General features: G+C 37.3%; 1 protein-coding gene and 1 long non-coding RNA gene across 2 annotated transcripts; one reads left to right on the forward strand and one right to left on the reverse strand.

The window, feature by feature from the left end:
• Positions 1-2,219: 2,219 nt before the first annotated feature.
• On the reverse strand, positions 2,220-18,128 carry LOC103526735 (coagulation factor XI). Its single transcript, XM_030450211.1, is given in 23 exon segments — positions 2,220-2,820; positions 2,852-2,924; positions 2,927-2,950; positions 2,953-2,988; positions 2,991-3,000; positions 4,364-4,505; positions 5,883-5,976; positions 6,240-6,415; positions 7,432-7,618; positions 7,960-8,075; positions 8,205-8,364; positions 8,453-8,562; positions 9,373-9,532; positions 11,929-12,038; positions 12,618-12,652; positions 12,654-12,701; positions 12,703-12,726; positions 12,728-12,780; positions 14,317-14,426; positions 15,046-15,187; positions 15,190-15,207; positions 17,433-17,491; positions 18,060-18,128. Coding segments are annotated over 23 exon segments (1,896 nt in total). The 5' UTR covers positions 18,068-18,128; the 3' UTR covers positions 2,220-2,819.
• Positions 18,129-18,316: 188 nt separating this feature from the next.
• On the forward strand, positions 18,317-19,417 carry LOC115598246. The gene is made up of 2 exons (XR_003987524.1): positions 18,317-18,451; positions 18,546-19,417. It is a non-coding gene; the product is annotated as an uncharacterized LOC115598246 (long non-coding RNA).
• Positions 19,418-20,563: the final 1,146 nt, after the last annotated feature.

Here is a 20,563-nt window from a genome sequence, read left to right on the forward strand (position 1 = left end):
TTATAGAGTTCTAAAAATTATTTTGCCCCAGGGAGGCAGTGAAGAAGGGAGAATAAATAAAGGTCATAAACTGCTTCTCATTTAGTGCAAGATATCTAATAATACCAGAGAGTCTATCCAACATAATACGTAGTTTCTGTCTGTGGGTCCAGAAGTTTCAATGAAGTACATATTATGCTCGTGTATATAGCCACAGAAAGGGCAGACAATCCCTCACATAATTCTTCTTAAATGAAATTATAAAGACTTTGTATACCTACCAAGAACTCCTACATTCTCCACATAATATTTATCCCTGTTATTTGCCTTTCGCTATCAGGAATTTGTTACGTATGCACAGACAAGTGAAAATATATTGGAGTAAGATATTTTATTAGGTCAACAGCTGCTCATGAAGGATTTATTCAGTCACTGAGATACCTTATCCTTTCCACAGGGTCAGCTAAGTTTCCTTTGGCATATTGGTCAGGTCACACCTCAAGAATCAAAACATGTAGACCTGAGGTCTACAGAGCACTCCTGAGGTGCCATTCCCCATTCTTCTTCATTATTCCAGTAGCCACAACCTGGAGAGCTGTATCAGAAAACAAAATAAAACAACACAAAACATAACAACAACAACAACAAAAACACCAAACAAAAAAAACAAAGAAAAAATTAATAAAAGGCAATGCCACAAAACAAAACAAAAAGCATATGCATTTTTCTTGCATTTAGGAAAGAAGCTGATGACAGTAGTTATAAGAAAGCATTAAAAGGTTATCAGTTTGACATTGTGTATGCTCTTTAGCAAATACCCAGCTGGTGTATAGACAGAGAGTTATTTTGGGTGGTCTCAAGATGATCCTTCTTAGAGAGTTCCAGTCTGTTTTCATCCTGAAGCAATTCCTTTGTTTCTTCAGCAGCTCTTTTCCAGCTGTCTTCATTCTTTCCCCATGAGGACATGAACCACATTTGAATGCCAGGAAACTTTCTGGGTTTTTTTCATTTTCTATTTTTTCCTACTCTTTCTCAGGCCCTTACTTAAGTCTCTCAGTTCTTGACACCATGTCTGAGATGTGCTGATATTTAGAGCGTTTGTAGAGCAGAGCATGAAAAAGACATCAGCCCCCACCTTTATCTCCTATTCTGCTTCTGCAGTGTTGGCAAAAAATCCCAGTAGAGTGATATTCATTCCCAGTACAGTGATGTGCTTTCCCTCTCCTCCTTGATCCAACCCCCTCACCACATGCCAGACGTCACTTGTGGCTCCCTGAGGAGCCTGCGTGGGGGACTCCCAAAGCAGGAGATTGCACTGTGCACCACCAGTGTTGACAGATCACATTCCTGGGAGCCCACTATGGAAGGCAGCACACTTCTTTCCCAAGATGTGCCTGCAGCAGCACCATTCCCTCTCTCCTCCTGTTACATTTGAACCATTTTCATATCTGCTTTGCATTTCGATTCTTTAAAAACAGACAAAACCAAACAACCCTGCCTTTGAATACAGATTTGGAATTTCAGGTGTGTTGGCTACAGTCATTTAACACTGCACACCTTGAAAAGCTCTTTGGACACTTACCCAGAGATACAACTGTCTGTAAGCTTTTAGTTGTGGAACTGTATTTTTCCAGGGTGTTATTTACAAATAAAGCATAAAAAAAATTAATGCAGAAGTAATTTTTAGCAGCTTGATTGTTTTCTCCCAGAATTTGGCGTTTCATTTCTAACACTATGACCTTATTTACTTGTAAAGCCAGTCCTGCTGTTCACCTCCACAACATACAGTGTGTGTGTGTGGCAGTTATGAGTAGCCCTCCAGAACACATTCCAGCAATTAAGGTAACTGTGATGATTGGAAAAGAGCTGATGAAGTTTGGCAAAGACAGTGCTAAGTCCTGCGCCTGTCTTTCTCATTCAGTGTGAAATGCTCCCTCTCACTATGGGAAAGCAATAAAGCTTTTAGTTCTGCTTCTCACATTACTGTTAATTTTGGCCATGAAGTGCATTTGCTACCTGACACAAAATAAGGAGAAAAGAAAAAAAGGAGGTAAAGGAAAAGAAGAAAGCAGTTCCTTTAATCAAGAGGGTTAGGGATCTGGAAAATAAAAATATATTGTGTTAAAAATCAATGACATAAATTTATCTAAAGGGATTAATCTTTTATTGACTTTTTGGATAGTCTGCTTCAAGGGAATTAGACCCACATTATCAATCCATCACAAAACTTTCCACTAAAATTAGAATAATGTAAGTGAAAGACAGCGCTGTTACCACTTGGAAAATTGTTACCAAAAAACTTGCTGAGGCCTCTGGTTTTGTTCTTTAGCTCAGTACCAACATTTTTTCAGCTAATTCCCTGAGGAAAAAGTTTATACAACTATCTAGGCTCTCCCTTCCTAAGCTTCCTTACCCAAGCCCCTCAGCAATTTTCTAACTGGTTGGCCCATTTCAACCCAATGGCGACAAGGGAAAGAACTCTTCATTGCTGTGTCCAAACCTCAGAAGTCAGAAGCAGTTCCAGAGGTCCATACACTCCCTCCAGCATCATCCATTTGCATTTTATGCTAGCAAGAACAGAAGAAGTCAATGGTTCAGACATTTTTTTTTTTCTCTGCCAAATCAGTGACCACGGGGTTTATTTGTATTATGGCTTTTTATTTAGTCATAGCAAATGTCACTCATTCCTGCTTTTCTCCTGTTTTTTTTTTAATCAAGTCTTATTGCATTACAGGCTAACAGAAACAGCATTTAAAAAGTGCTACTACACTTCATCCCATTGCTCCTAGGGTTATTATTTCACGACGTCACTTTGAGACAGCAGGTTACTCTCATGCTAGTACGGTAGATTTTTGGTATTTGTTTATTTTGCTAGTTCTTTTTAGAATCCGTCCTGGAGTATTCAGCAACTTTTGTGTAGACACCTGGCTGCCTGGGGGGCGAGCGCCCTTACCCCAGCTGGTGATGCCACCAGGTACCACACCTCCTCGTGCTTGCATGATAGCGGCCTCCTGAATCTCCCTGGGTCACAGGAGAAAAGACAGAGCATGCAATGAAGAGCCCACATCAGTAAAAAAAGTGCCTGGATTAAACCCAGCATTATTCAGCCTTAATGCCAGCATAACTCCCTAGACTTAAATAACTTTCACCTAAGGGTAATTAAGAGAGTAGTGAGGAAAATTTTCTGGTTTTCAAGTAAATTGACTTGTAAATATTTTACAGTCATTGCAAATGATTTCCACTTACTATGAAAGCTCAGAACTACTGTTTTGGGGAGTTTTTTTCTATTGGTCTATATTCACTGGTTTAAAACTCAGTGAAGGCTACATGTGCAAGTGAGAAAAACAGTAAATTTGCCAATATTTTCTCTGATGATCTTGCTTTTAGCATGCAAACCTCAGTTATTGATGTGGCCTATGATGTTTCAGTGACCCCACCACCCTCAGGATAAAACTCCTTTCTTTTTTATTTTCCTATTCCTAACTGATCTTTCTGAACATAAGATTCTTTACTGTATTTGTTATGAATAGCTGAGACAACAGTAAATATGTTATTTTTTATAAAATGGCATCTTTCTGGTACACTGTATCAGATAAAGAAAGCTTAATTTGCATAGAGGAAAAATTACTTCCCAGCTCCAAGTATTTTTCTTCCTTATTACTCAATACTGATCATAGTAACAGAAATTTTTTTAACATAAAATTGTAACTGGTAAGTGCTTAAAGTGAAAATACTGTATGTTATAGAAAATTCAATCTTATTATTCATAGTATTTTCTTCTTGCATAAATTAGCTTCAAATATGTAAATTAATGAAAGTGTATGAGTTTACACAAAAACAGATAATTTGTCTCACTGTTGTGACATTTTCAGCTCTTAACAATGAACACGCCAGTCTGCTCACCTGTTTGCCTTCCATTCCCCTTGCATTTTAGTAGTATTGTTAGCAGTGTCCCTTCTGGTTTGTACCCAGTGAATACTCTAAAATAGGCTTACTTATACTGTATTTCATGTCAAGAAATAAAATCATCACATAGAATATATGGGTTTTTGAGAAATACTTTGAGATGCTATACTTGCTCTCTTTGGATTTCTGATACTCTGAAGGAATACTGATTTATTCCCAAAATATATGCTTATTTATATATACACACACTCCGAGTTTCTTATCCAGGGAGCCAATCCCTAAAGATTTCAGTGGCACATAATAAGAAATACTTTGTATATACCTGGTTTACAGTGCTTTTGACACACAAAGTGACAAGTTAATCAACTGCTCTATTAATAACCATATTTTTCTAACTGCAATTTAGAAATACAGAATTCAGTTACACATTTGAATGAATGTTTGGAGCATATTGCTATATCCTAGTTCTTTTCATTACCTTACAAGCATCCCTTCCACCTTCATCGTATCCAGCACAGATCACTTTGTCACCTATTCTGTGCTTCCGGTACCTTGCCTGGCATTCTTCTTTTGACATGAGGGGAACAGTAGCCTTCTGAAGAATATCTCCTACACGACCTATGTAATAGGTGGTATGAACAGAGAATATTTGCTTATAGGTAATAAAGTTAAAATTAGTTTCTAGAAATGCCCATAGAGTAATATGACAACGAGGCCACTGCTTTTGGAGTGATTTTAAATGTTAATGACACTGCTTTTTCTTTTTTTGTATTAGTAAGCAATCTGAATTGTCTGCTATTTTGAATGTTTTTATGATGCCATTCCAGGTCTCATGACTGGGCCAGCTTCAAAACTCCCTTGTAATTTGCAATGTATACTTGTACTATAGCTGTTAGTACGACCTTTGGAACATGAATGCCCATTAAGAATGTTGCTTTGGGTTATTAACAAGTATTTCTTAGTCATGTCTTACAATAGATTTGGAACCTTCCAGCTGCCAAATCTGTGCTGCTCCATGCCCTAGAAGTTTACAGGATGGAGAAATTTGCACGTAAGGTAAATAACAGTATTTGAGAGCATCCTTTTAGTGGAAATCAACAGAAGAAATCAGCCCAATATGCCTAAACTTTTTAGATTTCACATTGAACTCTAACCTGAAAATTGAAGGTGTATGAAGGAAAAATGCTGTTTAAATTAGGTGCGTGTGTATGTATATATATTATTATGTATATACACACACACACAATACTACACATAAAATATAAATGAATAAATGCATGTAAAAACAGACTTTGATAATTTACAAGTATTTGGTCTACATCCATACAAATCAGAGGAGTTTAAATCCCACCTGCTATCAAAACACAAAAGCCAGTGGCATTTTTTATGATCAGTCTTCAGAATCATAAAAGCAACATACTTCAGTCTCCAGTTTCTAAAGTCATATGAATACAACCACATAAAAAAACCCAAAACCTGGGTTCTGTGCATACTATAATTCAAAACGTCACAGTTGAGTGTTAGGCCAGTTGTCTTTTTTCAGCTGAGAGCATGAAAAGGAGGATATGTACTGTTTTTGCAAACAGACTAAGCTAGAATCTGTCCAGAAATACTTTAAGAAAAAAATTTGATTGCTGTACAGGATATTTTTAAGATTTCATTCTTACAGATTTCAAATTATTGTATCAAGCAATTTAGAAAATCTAAATTTTGTCTCAGAGCATGGGTTATTACATCTTCCTTATATGCTTTATGATGTCTTACTAGAAGTTAGGAATTACATTACATTAAAGTGCTGACCAGATAGCAATATTGTAGACAAGAGCATAGTGGAATTTTCTATTAAAAAGAAAAGGGGGTTCTTTTTTTTCTTTATTTTAGTTTATGGGGGTTTTTTGTTGGTTTTTTTTTTTATTTTTTAGAGGGGGAGATGTTGGGATTTTTAACTACCTGAATTTTGCCAAATACAGAACTCACTGTTTGAATATTTTTGTGTACTTTTTCTTTACTGTACCCATCCAGTTATCCAGCAGTCATTATAAAGTACATTAGTGTCTTCTTTTGATGGCAGGCAAATAGGTAGTTGAAGATCTAAATATGATTAAAATATTAGTCTGACCAGCAGAGACCAATTGCAACATTGAGGTTTTGTGGGCACATATGTGACCCCTCATGATAGCCTCCATGTTATTCTGTCTTCCTTGCTATATTACTCTCACATTCCACCCAGTTTCTTTTCAAATTCTCCTCTAATAAGATTTACCTCTAAATAAGATCCCAAGTAACAGCAATTAAAGGAGCAGTGCCTGTGTGTCTGAACATTTTCAGAATTTCCTCCGAAAAACACCACATACCAGTGAAATTCATAGGCTTATCAAGTTTCAATAAAGCAATGTCATATCCAGTCTGTGCATATTTATACTGAGGGTGAACAATAATCTCTTCCACCTTGAAGAAGGGTGTATCCTCATTTATTTCTGATTGTTTTAAAATACCAGCATAAACACGCCAAATGTTGGGATTCTCAAGGCTGAGGGAAAAAGAAAAACAATAAATCTGTGGCAAAAGATATGCACTGATTTAGAAGTTGTATAAAGACTGAGTGTACAGTGAACTGTTAGATTTGTCTGTTTCCGTCATGTCTTCTTCTACCTGTTCCTTTCCCTATTCATATTTTCATCCCTACGTCAGTTTTCTCTTTCCTAAATGTTCAGATCAGACTTCCTACCTTCTTCATCCTCCTCTACCTTCTGCCCTCTCTTATTCTCTCTCTTTTTTTTTTTTTTTAATATGTATATACCCCAAAGTAGAAAGTGAAATTCTTTCCATCCATTCCAACACAACATCTTTTCTACAAATTAAAATAGGGTTGGGAATATAAGCTCAAGCAGAGCCTATTCTGACACTTACTTGTTAGGGAAATGACACTAGCCGTGTGTCATACTGATTAGAGCATGTAATTTCATGGGCCTATATGAAAAATTCCAGTTAATCTTTATTATTTCAACCTCACTTTGAGTAAGTTTACAGGATATTTCACTGTGATATTCTACCATGATCACAACATAGAAGTTTTGGCACATGCAATAGAGAAGATGCAAAACTTGTCTTAATTAAGCTTTCCAAATATATCTGAATAATTTCTATTACTAAATACCAACTAGTCTTATTAAATTCAAGTTTGACAGAAAGACCTCTGAGATACATTCTTTGAAGTTCTTTGAAACAGATTTTCCTTGATAGAAGGTACAGTATTACAGTAAGAAAAAGCTTATATTGCCTGAGAATGTCATCTATCTTGGTATCTGCTTTATAATTTAGTCTTCCAGATGTATGCAAATACTTTATCATCAGTAGGACAGTGCTGTGTTACTGTGTACGGAGTTCCAGTTACATTAAGGATATGAGGTCTACCACAGAAGCTACATAAAAGAGCTTCTTTTGTTCTAGTACTCATTTTTATTTTTCTGAAAGGTGGATCTCAACTTACCTCACACACTGGATGAAATTTTTGGTTTTATTTGTACCTGTCCATTCAGGCCTCACCTGATGACACAGTGAGCAGCTGTAAGAATCCAGAGGCTGCTGATGATAGAGCCCCCGCAGAGGTGTCTCCGGCGAGACAGCTTCACATGCAAGCTGACCTGCCAGGGCCATTCCCCAGGGGAGGAGTCTGTCCCTCCAATAATTCGAATAGTTCCTGCTGCATGCACACTGCAGAAATAATTTAAAACTGTGCTTAGAGATAATTTGCACTCACCAGTGAAAAATGCAGATGACACTACTGCTGGACACTGAATAGGGACTTACCTATTTCAAAGAAAGTGATACCCGATCCATTACAAACCTTTTATGATATATGATAATGAAGTTTATGAAAACCAAGTTTACAGTGTTATTGTTGGTGTTTACAACTTGCAGACCTGTCTGTCTTCACTTTGTCAGAACATTCTTTAACTTCACAAGGTGACCCATTGTGACAGGGCAACCAATGCAATACGACCAAATAATAATAAAGAAAAACTCTACTGGAGTCACTTAAGCCCTTTTTTACATGAAAGAGATTTTACTTACCAGTACTGGCTTTTTTTTTACATAGTCTTAGTGAGTATCCAGAGATTCTTCCTGGACCGTGTACTATTTTCACTGGAGATCCATTTGAGGACATTCTTAGGTGGCACTCACACTTTCTGGCAATAAATTTATATAAATATTTTGTTTGTACTTTTTTTTTTTTTTTTTTTTTTTTTTTTAATGAAGAACACACAATACTCCTTCACCAAGGCAGTAATTTGAACATTTTAGAAAATATGTCTCACCTTTCCTCATTGCATGAATCTTGGAGTGGAAAGTAGGTAAAAAATTGGCAGCGGATCATGTCTGTGCAAAGCTGCTGACAGGCCCTATGTCCTTTGGCGTAAGTGACATTGAGTTCATGTCCCAAAAAATCCATATGCACGTAAATGCGAGAATTGCAGGCTGTAAAAATGAGTGCATTCCAAGCGTCAGGAAGTCTATTGATTTGATTTATTCAAAATTAGCATTTGAATTGTAATTTATTGTTTACCCGGAAAGGATCTTCTGCAGTTTAGGAGACCAAAGCCTGATACAGCATTTTCTTGTGATACAAGTGCCTCTGGTATCCCACTTGTTGATGTCTTCAAAAGGCAAAGATTTCTAAAATTAAATTTTTTTTTTACAATAACTACATCTGTTCTCACATCCTGAAATAGATTGTTTAGGTAGTGGTAAGGGAAGGTTCTTCCTTAAATGTGTTTTCTCTCCCAGGTCTCAACTTGTGAAAGTATTTCATGTGAAAACACGTTCACTAAAGTTCATTAGTTCACAAAACTTCATTGAATTCACTAGTAAATTTGTCGTTTTGTGAAATGACATGTGACTATACTGCTAAAGGTTGTACACTATTTAGGTATATTTAGAAGAGGTTACTTCAGATAATACAGATCATCTCATCTTTGCTTCTCCCTGAAATTCCCTTGAAACTTTATTCTTCTGTGTGGAATGCAGATTTTTAATGATTCTCTCTCTACCAAGTCTGAAGGAAAGAAACTCAATAGAAACATTTTTAAACCTGTTAACTTCATGGAAAATCTTTTCAAGTAAATAACTTAATACTGCTAGGAAAACCAATTACTCTTAATAACTTAATGAAATTCAGCTTTAGGTCTTTAAAGCAATCTGGAGGCTGACTCTCTCTTTGATGTCTACAATTCTTTTCAGGTTGACAGCAGACATACAGCTGCAAGACAAAATGCCTGATTTCACTAGAGAACAGATGAAATGCTCACAGGAAATTCTAGACTTAGGAATTCAAACCATAAAAAGCTCTGCTTTACTGAAAATAGCCTTTTAACAAAAATATACAATATATAATGTATCAGAAAATAGTGGTTAAAAAAAACCCTGTGTGGTCTTTAGAAATAAAAAAGACTACATAAAGAATTAGTTAGTTAGTGTCGTAGTCACCTTTGGGATTCTATTTGCCATTCCTTGGTAAAGAATGTAAAGAACAAGCACTTTGGAAAATATGTACAAATAGTTTGGCAGACAGAGATATCGGGAGTGAAAAAACTTGTAATATTCGTTCCTGAGAATTCTTGATCTTCAAAAATGTCCATTTGACAATCTGTATAAAATAAGAACAAAATGTAAAAATTCTGAGGATTTTATTATTTCATCATAATGCTAAAGTTTAAGGGTGAATAATTTTTATTCTTATTCCTATTTTTCTTCCTTTGTGACAGATAGGCTAGAAATATAACAACACATATAAATCAAAAAATATGTTGCAAGAACATTTCTAAGTCTGCAAATTCATGGAGAGGATTAAGAGCAGGTAGAATTTTGGTATAAGAAGTGACATATAGAACACAGAACCTTGCTAATCCAGAATGGAAGGCTTTAAATTAGTAATAGTGGAGATCAGTGTACAAATTCTAATGTTAGGAATAAATAATATTAATCTAGGCAAAAGGCAGGAATACAGACATTTTGGTTATGGATATGCAATAGCACGTGTGCATGAAGACAAAGTCAGAAAGGCAAAGCACAAAATAAAAGGCCAAATCAGAAGGGATAAATTACTGAAAGAAAAATATTGAATAGCATTCAATTGTATTAAGAAAGGAGTTTAAGTTTGGCTAATGGGAGAAAGAAAGTTAATGGCAAAGGGCACAAGAAAGGCTAAAAGTGCTAATCTTTCTTTCTTTTTTCCTCTCTTCTTGTGAAAAAGGCTGCAGTTAGAATGGGTCAACAGTATTAGCATTACTGAGCAGAGGGGAGAGGGAACAGTAGAACAGGAAGAGAGAAGTCTGTTTAATATTGGTATTTTCAGTGGTCTTAGACTCTAACTGAAGCAATCTCAGTTTTTCTTGGTTCAATCTGGCTTTTGGTTGCCTGTGATTTCAAAAAACTTTGACAGGAATGCCTCTATTTTTTAAAGTATTACACTGGAACATATACAATGTAGGATTACATTGTATCTGAATACAGTCATAGAAAACCTAGAACAAACATTATAATAAACACATTTCGTATGTTCACCAACACAACAAGGCACAGGTGGTACTGACTTTAATGACTACATTTGGCAAATCTCTGTCTGGACAGGTATAATTGATCTGTCTTGGATTAGGACAGATAACCCTCTTAGATGACCTCTTTTATCCATTAGTACTGTCTAGGCTTTTATGATCCATGATTTATTTCTTTTCTCTCCTCTTGCCTTTCTCACAAGACACAGAAAGCAAGGATAGACAGGGAACAAGGGTGACATCCAAGTTGTTTCAGAAATTCTGGTTTGATTTGTGATGTATCTGTACTGCCATGTGTGTTAACATGTCATAAAGTGTAAATGTCTGATAAAAGTCTCAAATGGCTTTTAATATTTTTTTTTTTTATTAAAAATGTATAGTTTATACATATGGTACAGTGCCCTGATTCTTCTCAAGATCTGGGAGCAGGACCCTTCTGAATACTGTGATTTCATTTGGACAATAAATATCTGTCTTTCTAGTAAATCTTAATGCTGGATTGGAAAAAATAATCCTGCCTCCATTCTTTTTCATACACATTGTGAGGAAACAGCTATAATTGGTTTATTCTCTGTAGAAATTTTTCTTCCTTTCCTATTTTTTATTACCCTTCATTATTCTTTAAGTGACTTTATCATACAGATCTGAACACAACTTCTTTTTCAATAGCCTTCCAAAGCTTATTCTTTCAGTAGGACTAGCAGAGGCTGAAGAAAATATATTGATACAGAGGAAAAAAAAAAAAGGTGCAAAATCTCTACAGAATGTGTGCCAACGGGCATACGAGAGTATCTGTGAGCTAAAATAGGGCTATATGGAAGCACCAAGAACATTATCACTACTAAGAAGGGAAAAACACTGCACAGGATGGGGTAGATTTAAAAAAGGGAAAAAAAAACCCACAGAGAAAAAAAAACAATTCAAAGATGTTTCAATTGGGAATAAGAAGGTGTAATACAAAGTGTTTGATCTTGCACTCTTGAGAGTTTTGCCTGAGTAATGACTGCAAAAAGAAGCACAAACACTGCTTTCAACACAAATCATCCACAACACAGAATACATCCCTTCCTCTTAGCTAGTTGTATTAGAAGGCTGCAGGTCTTCATTAAAATTTCTAAGTGCTTACAGAGTATACAAACAGAAGTTAGAAAGCTTTATATTCCTCCTGATCTTTGACCTTTGATGGGCTTTTATCTTTAATTTTGTATCCACACTATAAAGATAGAATTCAATTTCATCAAGCTAACCTTATGAAAGAATTCTTTTAGATCTTCAAAGAGGGTAAATGTTTTTGTGAGACAAAAGATAAAATGGAAAAATTAAAAAATATCTGACCTCCTTTGTGCCTGAGAGTACTAACAAGATTTTCAAGAATAAGTTTATATTTGAATTATTTTACATAATGAAACTTTTATATGTCATGGATAGACTGCACCTCATCATCCATAACTCTTAAAACTAAACTGAATCAGAGATTTTAAATAGTTACCTATTTCAGAAAGCTGGCATGGCTTTAAAGAGAATCCAGACACAACCCCATCAAGGACCCTTATGCTGGTTGGAGTTCCTACACTGGTATGTTTCAAGAAGCATTTTTTACTGAGTGACAGAGAATAAAGAAAGTGGTAAGAGAACAGGCCATTTTCTTTGGTCTACACCATCCTGGCCCAATAATTCCTACCATGGTGCATGTTCTGGCCATGAGCCAGAGCAATCTCCAATCTCCAGAACAATCTTTAAATGAGGAATAGGACTGTCAGAATGTTGCTTAACTTGTAAAATTGAGCAGATTAATGGCTCAAAAATAGGCCTGATAAAAATAAAAGGATTTCTCTAGCTGCTCTGATGATGCTACTTTAGGAGCAATAAGCAGAGCAAGATTTAACAAAACAGTAATGTTGCCCACCTGCCAGTATAATTTGCATTTCAATATCTTCAGAGTATTTTAATCTTTTCAGTGCTAATGATAATCAAGCCTTATCTTTCTCACTGATGGAAAAATGAAAACCAATTTACTACTGACATTTTTCTATCTCTAAGTTTGAATAAAACATTGAAAGGATGACAAGTTCAAGGAAAAATTATTTCACTGAGTTAGTTCTCACACCTTAGACTGCTCTGAGATTTATTCTACTTAAGCACAGTACTCTCCATGGAAAGATATCAAACTGTATTTACCAAAAGCTTGCATTGTGAAACATTTCTGAGGCATATGGTAAAAAAATGGCAATGCTTGTCATTAGTACACCTTTTCTGGCACATGTTGATAGCTGTCAGCCACAGTAATAATCATAAATTTCCCCTTCCATATCCAGTCCTATGTGAACATCTGGGCTGCAAGCTGTGAAAAAGAGAGATGAAGTTCTGAAAACATGCTTGGATTCTTTTCCCCACCTCACACCCAAGTTGCTCAAAAGAGAAGACATTGTATGACACAGCCCTCGTAATCTAGATTCCACATTCAGTTACATCATACTGCACATATACTTCCAGTAACAAAATCAGAAATACCTTTGACAGTACCTGTGCCTACATAAAGGAGGAGCTCTGACCTCTATAGCCGAGAACATGATCATCATTAAAGCAAGACCTCATGATTCATACTGAAACATTCTCACAGAGTGGCTTGAAAGGCAAAATCTGTCCTCATAAGCAAAAGACACCTCCCATTCAAGTTAGAAGATTTAATTTACATTTCACAGAGGGAGAACGGTGACTGTGGGGTTTGAGCGAGCTATCCCCCATGAGGGATGCAGGGTTTGCCTCATGGTCAGTGGGGTCTCTTCAAAGAACATGAGTCAGTCATTGGTGGGATTTTTAAATGTATATGGTTAGGTTTTCATTTCAGTGATGTTAGTCTAATTCTAGAGTAGTTTCAGTACCAAGCAGTCCCATATAGCATGAAAGTAACATCTCCCTGAAATGTTTTCCTGGGACAAAGCTACTCAGAATATAAACGTAAAAGGAGTTGGCAGGGGAAGAGCATTTAAAAGTCCTGCTCCGACTGCTCTGAAAGCCAAGTGGCAATCAAAAGCAAACACAAGTTATTTGTCAATATCTGCAATGGAGAACTTGCATATAGTAAGACCCTCAATAAGCTCTTATTGAGGTGGTGTATCAATAAAACTAATGAATTAGCCAGAAATTCACAAAAGACACAATTTCTCCTCAAAGTCAGGAAGTGAATTATTTTGCCTTATTCTGTTTTCCTGCAGTATCATGTGATGCTTCAAGCTGATCTCTTGATGACATCAGATATGAGTTTAAAACATTTAAAAAAAAACATTTAATAGGATTTTAAATAGGTCTGCTGATAACTCACACTTCTTTTTCAATAGCCATGCTGACACAAAGACTCACTGCACAGCAAACATACACTAAAAACGGAGCTGCTGATGAACTCTTACAGAGAGTCATGATGGTAGCAACATGACATAGCAGTCACGTTGTGACAGTGCCCTTCTGCTTTGCTGGGCATCTGCTCCACAGAGTTGTAAAGCAGGGTCACACATACCATGTGAGCAGGTTGCTGGGAGTGGAACTGTAGCAGTAAATTAATTAATCTTTAGAACTGGAGCTACCAGTTAAGGCATGTGCTCCTATCTGCCAGTAGACACCAAAGTAGTGACTGGAGGAGTGTCCTTTCCCTGTTGCCTCCTCTGGGAACATCAGTGAGGGCTGGTGGATAGTTGGGTGTGAAGGGTGAAACCAGTGGGAGGTCTTGTAAGATGTGTTTGAAAAAGATCTGGCAAAAACCAAACAAACCACTGCTTGGCTGCTTCCCTGATTCTGTTACTGTTCTCAAGATGCTAATTCTCCAACATCTGTTAACATGATACAAAGCATAAATGCATACATGTGAAAAAATGTGTCTTACCACTAATTTGGATGTCACACTGTTTTAAGGAATGTTCCGGAAACAGGCTCCTTCCATACCCACTTTTGGCCAGCATTTCTGTATCACTGTCTTTTAAGTAGCAGGAAAACCTGTGTTTTAAAATGCAGCAACTCACAGCTTTTGCAGTGCAACACAGACTTTTGATTGCTTCTGGGGTGAAATGCAAAGCTGTCCAATATCCCACAACATTAAAATTTAGAACAACATGTGCAACATGGAGAAAAGGCAGGGTAAAGCTGTGTCTGCTTCATTGGCACTGGGGACAGATGAGCTCACTCAGTGATATAGGAGCTCCAAGAAGTCTCACTAAAGGAAGAAGCAGAGCCAAGGTTTGGAGGACAGAAATTACACTGTACATAGAGAGGGACAAGAACCTCAAACCTCTCAGGCTCCTGAAGCTCTTATATAGGAGAAAAATATGGGAAAGAGAGAGGATGGGGGACAGTGGAGGGGACCATTGGAGATGTGAAACTGCTTGCATTGCTCCTCAACAACAAATATGTGGCACAGTCAGTTCCATCTCCTTGAAAGGGCTGGTATGTGGGTGTGAAAGATTAAGCATTACCACATTATCTTTAAATTTAAACAATATTCTCTTTAGATCACTGGTTTTAAAGATACTTGACATTGCTTTACATAGAAAACCTGTAGTTTTCCTAAAATTAGCATAAGAGACCAGCAAAAGCCACAGAAACATGAACATTTTACCTTTTTGCAGGATCTTTAGTCCACCCCACTGGCAAATAGGTGAAAAGCAGACAGGTAGGATGATAAGTACACACCACCTGGCAATAATTGGCATTTGGTGTAAAAACCGTGGTGAGGTCTCCTCCTTGGAAGTATGTATTTCATAGATCTGAGTCACACATTCTGACACAGAGTAACAAAATAGGTTAATTATTAGGGATGGGAGCGCACACTGTTCACTAGGAGAGGGTGAAGTCACTGAACCTCTTTGTCACTGCCTCTCAGATGGTCCTTTGTCAGGAGAAGGGGGTCAGGGAGGTAAGTAACACAGTTCCACTGAGAGTCTCTAATTTAATCTCCACCAGAAATAAATCTCCCTGGCATGTCTCCCCCTGATCCCACCTTGTGCCCGATGCTGGCGCTGGAAGCTTGAGCTGAAGCAGAAGGTTGAGCAGAAGGATGGGCCACAGAGCAGACTTGCATGGCAGAGAAAGGAGAGACCTTCTCATGACAGGCCTCAGGAGCACCAGAAGCATCTTCTGAGAGAACCCACCCATGCTGCAGAGCCCTGCAGTGAACATCCCTAAACAACAGCGTCTTCCCATCGTTCAAAACAAAGGTGCTAATAAGATCTCTTGGTAAACACACAAGAGGCCTGACTCTACAGACAGGCCTACTCTTGAAGGTGACCTCTCAGGGGTAGCAAATATTATCTGATAAAGTGCTTTTTCTTAGCTAAAAGATAAAGAGGAAATACTGTTTTTACAGGGTAGAAGAAAGCCCAACTGAACACATTTTGTTTAGCTGCTTAACTTGTTACTCTAGAACTACGGTACTGTACCAAAAGCTATTTACAATAAAACAAATGGAACTATCATATTGGATTTTACAGCTTTAAAAATACCGCAAGTCAATTTTTTTAATTAATGTGATTATAAGAGATACTTAGGTAACTTTGTTTCCTGCACAGGGGTAAAACATAGAATGTATCCTGAAGAAAGTAAACAGGAAGAAATTATTAGACATGTGTGCAAGATATGCTAATACCTTTTAAAAGCTTGTTTCTTGTAAATACAAAATTTGTAGGCTATGAACATCCACATTTAATATACATTCAAGATCTTTCTTTAAAAATTGGTATTTTCTTTCTTTGCATAACTGTCATTAAGAGAAAAGCATTTTCTATTACTTAGAATATTAAGTGAATTCTAAAGTCAAAAGAATACTGCAATGATTTGCTGTATCACATACTTTCTATTTTATTTACCTTCTTTTAGTATAAATTAACACCAAAGAAACCTTCATTTATGCTGTAAAACTATGTCCATAAAAATGTCAGTACTGAATACTGAATAAAAGCATGTTTTCTAGGCCTCAAAATGTGCCATGATTCTAGTTTTGCTGAGAATTCAATGCATGTAAACAATTTCCTTAAATAATACCTCATTAATCAAACAGATTTTGCTAAAAGCTGAGTTATCTAATTGCCCTCTGAGAAATAGTTAATACATCACTGAACATAAACCAGTGTTAGGTCTTAGCTATCAGCACAGGCAACTTCAGGGAAATGCAATGCAATTTTTGACTTGCTAACTGCACGAGGTAAATCATTAACACAGACTGACATTGAAAAATGTACACAATCACCAGTTTTCCAGAATGTCAAGAGCATTCTAAAAAATAATTTACAATGAAACAATTGGTTCTGGAATTATTCATGCTTATGGTAATGCTCTTTAAAGCATGAGGGTAAGCAGGTTGTACACAGATACTTTAAATATCAGTAAAGGCAATGGGTGAGTAAGACTGAAGGGTGCTGAGCTTTTTTTATTTAAAAAAATGAAAATAAAGAGGGGTGTTGGCTCTGAAGCTCAGCTGCTGTCCTCATGTGAGGCTGCCTGGGGAAAGGGCCGAGGCTCCAGCAGGCAGCACACACTGCTGCAAACTTCAGAGAACTCTGACCTGTGCTGGGAGGGATTCAGGCGAGAGGAAAGTCAGAGGAGAAGCACAGGGCATCTCCCTGCTTACTGGGCCCACCATCAACTGCAAAATTCTCCTTTTGTGAGCTGCTGCTAAAGCTGCTAACCTTGCTGTTGGGTGCAGGGCACTGAGCATCACTGATTTCCCAGTTACCATCTGAATGCAGCCTCAGACAGGGAAAACTCCCCCAGCGTGGTTGTGGCTGAGGCAACAGCACGGGGGAGGTGGCAGGGGCAGCATCAGTGAAACCCCATTGGAAAGATCCTGGTCACAGGCAGCAGGGCCATCTGAGTTACCCAGACTTAACTTGGAGTGCAACACAGCAGAAGCATGACAGCTCTTGTGACTAGGCTACAGTTAACTCCCCTTCTAGAAGACCTGTACTGCTCTGTGTATCTATCTTAAGAATTATATATATATTCACTTACCACTTTCAACAGAAGCAAGTAAGAAAATGAAAGAAAAAGTCTGATAAATCCAAATCATCCTAAAAAAATATAAAATCGTTCTTCAGGATACATTTAATAAAGGGCATATAATTAGTTTTATAAAGCAATGCAAGGCTTATCACTTATATAGACTTTTACTCTTATATCACTAATTCAATGACATTGAGAATTACAAATGACAGCTTTGATGGCATATATTAAGTAGCATAGAAGTGCAACAAAGGTTTTTCATTTACTTACAGTTGCAGGAAGCAATAAATTTTATATAAACAGTTGGAGAATTTCAGCTTCATTTCACAGCAGAATATTTATTCTTGCTTAGACTGGGAGCAATATTCCATTAAAATGTCATTATCAGTCTTGACTCTGTCCTGGTAGTTGAGTTGATACTATTATCATAATAGCAAACTAATTACTTGCACTCATTGCTTCTGGTATATTAGAATTTTTAAACTTTTTTCTTTTTTTTCCCAAACATTACAACTTAAGCTGTGAAAGACTCAGATAAATTAACCCGACAGCATAATCCATAAATAGATAAGTATACACTGTCTTGTTGCTATGAAAACTTTTAACTGAATATCAGCTGCAATATTAATTACATACCTGAACATAGAGTAGTTCTGGATGAATGGATAAGATTTATGCTCTAAGAAAAAACAAAAAAACCAACAACAACAAGCATCAAAAAAGAAATAACCATCCAAACCAACAGGTTTTGTTAAACATTACTGTGCCTGCAATGTTAACTTATCTTTAATATTTACTTTGGGTACTCTTCGTGTCAATATTGTTACTCACCTTCGCCCACATTTTCAGAGAATACATCATTCAGACTGCACTGAAATCCATGTCAGGTTTTACACCATATCCGCCTCTCAATGACATTTTAAAATAAGAGGCAAATCCCTGTTTCAGAACAGCCAGAGTATCTGCTACAAGCACAAGAACCTATATCGATGGGAATTGAGATTCATCTCAAGCAAATCCTGAGCCAGGTTGAGTGGGGAAATCCACATGAAATAACTAAGACAGTGACTCAGCCCCAAGTAAATGATAACTCTTCACACTCTTTTTCTTCTTTTCTTTTAGATTGAATATGCTGGAAAGACAGATACATATGCTCTACTCAAACGAAAAATCAAGATCAAAACATTTCACCCATGACCCTTTTGAGCATCCTGACGATTAAAATGACTTCCCCGTGTTTTATGGGCCAGCAAGGTCTCCAGCTCTTTCTTACAGAGGAAGAACTGTCTCAGAGATGGTCTTCATGCTCTCCTATGTATCGATTTGTTTTGCCCTGATGTGCTTGTAGGAGAGAACTCTAATGTTTTCAGTAGAGCAGCTTTCATTTTTATGTACTCTCTTCTGTTGTAAATGTGCAACAGTAACAAGGGTGAGTGCTAGAAGGCTTTGCTGCAAAGCACATTCCTGGTTTATTGCTGTAGAATGAAGTGTTTTGAGACTAAAATGCTTGTACAGTTCTGACCTTCAGCACAGAAGAGGAGATTTTCCATCAGCCGCTGTGTGGTACCACGGGAGCAGAGCTCTGGGAAACCACACCAGTCCCAGTAAACAGCATGGAAGCCTTCTGTATAAACACACGTGTGTCTCTTCTTCTCTCTTTTCTCATCTATAAAATTATTAAAATACATTATATCTCCGGTAAAATATCACATTTACTCGAAGCTACAGAATTTTCATAATCCTGAAGGTAATCACAAAACCTACCATGTATCTGACTATTTATAAAAAAAAAAAAACAAGCTAAAATTATTAGATTTTGTGTTGCTAAACCCACACTACTTTTTAATTTTATTTTATTTTGTGTGTGTGCCTGTGCATTTCATTTGGTGGTACAAAGGGATTAGAACTCTCCAAGGGCTTTTAATATCTTCTCTTAAGTTTTCATCTGGGCTTTCCAGCTCAAATACTGCAAAGTGTTATTCCAGCTCATTATTGGCTTATTAAAAAAACCACAAAAAATCCCCAATAACTAATAATAATAATAATTTTTAAAAATCTCCACCACCACACTTTTGGAAAAATATTGGAAAAAGGGTTACTGTTCAAATTGTCAAAAAAAGCCAAGGTAGATTCATAGTAACGTGCACCGAGATCATGTGTCTCAAAATAAAATATGAAGTCAGAGCCATTAATCAGAAGTTTCTGTAGGATTTAATTTCTGTAATCCATTATCTCTGTTTCAGACGTTTTTGTCAGGAAATGGAATTTTTTGGTTATAGCTGTTTGTTTCATAAGCAAGCTAATATGGGGAAGAAAAAAAAAAAAGGAACAAAAAAATACTTTCTTAAAGCTGCAGTTCTCAAATTTAGATACCACAGTCCTTTCAAAAGCATGCATGAGTTTCACTACATCTGCATGGGATATCAGTAAGTTCACAGACAACACCAAGTTGGGCAGAAGTGTTGATCTGCATGAAGGAAGGGAGGCTCTACAGAGAGACTTGGAGAGACTGGATCAATGGGCAAACCTCAACACTATGAGCTTCAACAAGGCCACGGGTCAGGTCCTGCACTTGGGCCACAACAACCCCATGGAACACCACAGGCTTGGGGAAGCATGGCTGGAAAGCTGCCAGGCAGAAAAGGACCTGGGGGCTCTAATTAACAAGCGGATGAATGTGAGCCAGCAGTGTGCCTGGGTGGCTAAGAAAGCCAATGGCATCCTGGCTTGTATTAGAAATAGTGTGGCCAGCAAAAGCAGGGAGGTGATTGTCCCCCTGTCCTCAGCACTGGTGAGGCTGCACCTTGAGAATTGTGTCCAGTTTTGGTCATCTCAATCAGAGATATCGAGGTGCTGGAGTGAGTGCAGAGGAGGGCAATGAAGCTGGGCCTGGAGAATAAAAGTTATGAAGAACAATTGAAGAGATGGGAGTGTTCAGTCTGAGAAAGGAGAGGCTGAGGGGAGACCTCATTGCTCCCTCTAACTACCTGACAAGACACTGTAGAGAGGTTGGTGCTGGTCTCTGAGGCAATTAGTGATAGAACAAGCAGGAATGGCTTCAAGCTGCAACAGTGTAGGTTAAGACTGGACAGCAAGAAAAAATTTTTCACAGAAAGTGGTCAGACACTGGGATAGGCTGC

This window comes from Calypte anna, chromosome 4A (genome assembly GCF_003957555.1).
Source record: "Calypte anna isolate BGI_N300 chromosome 4A, bCalAnn1_v1.p, whole genome shotgun sequence".
NCBI classification, from domain to species: domain Eukaryota; kingdom Metazoa; phylum Chordata; class Aves; order Apodiformes; family Trochilidae; genus Calypte; species Calypte anna.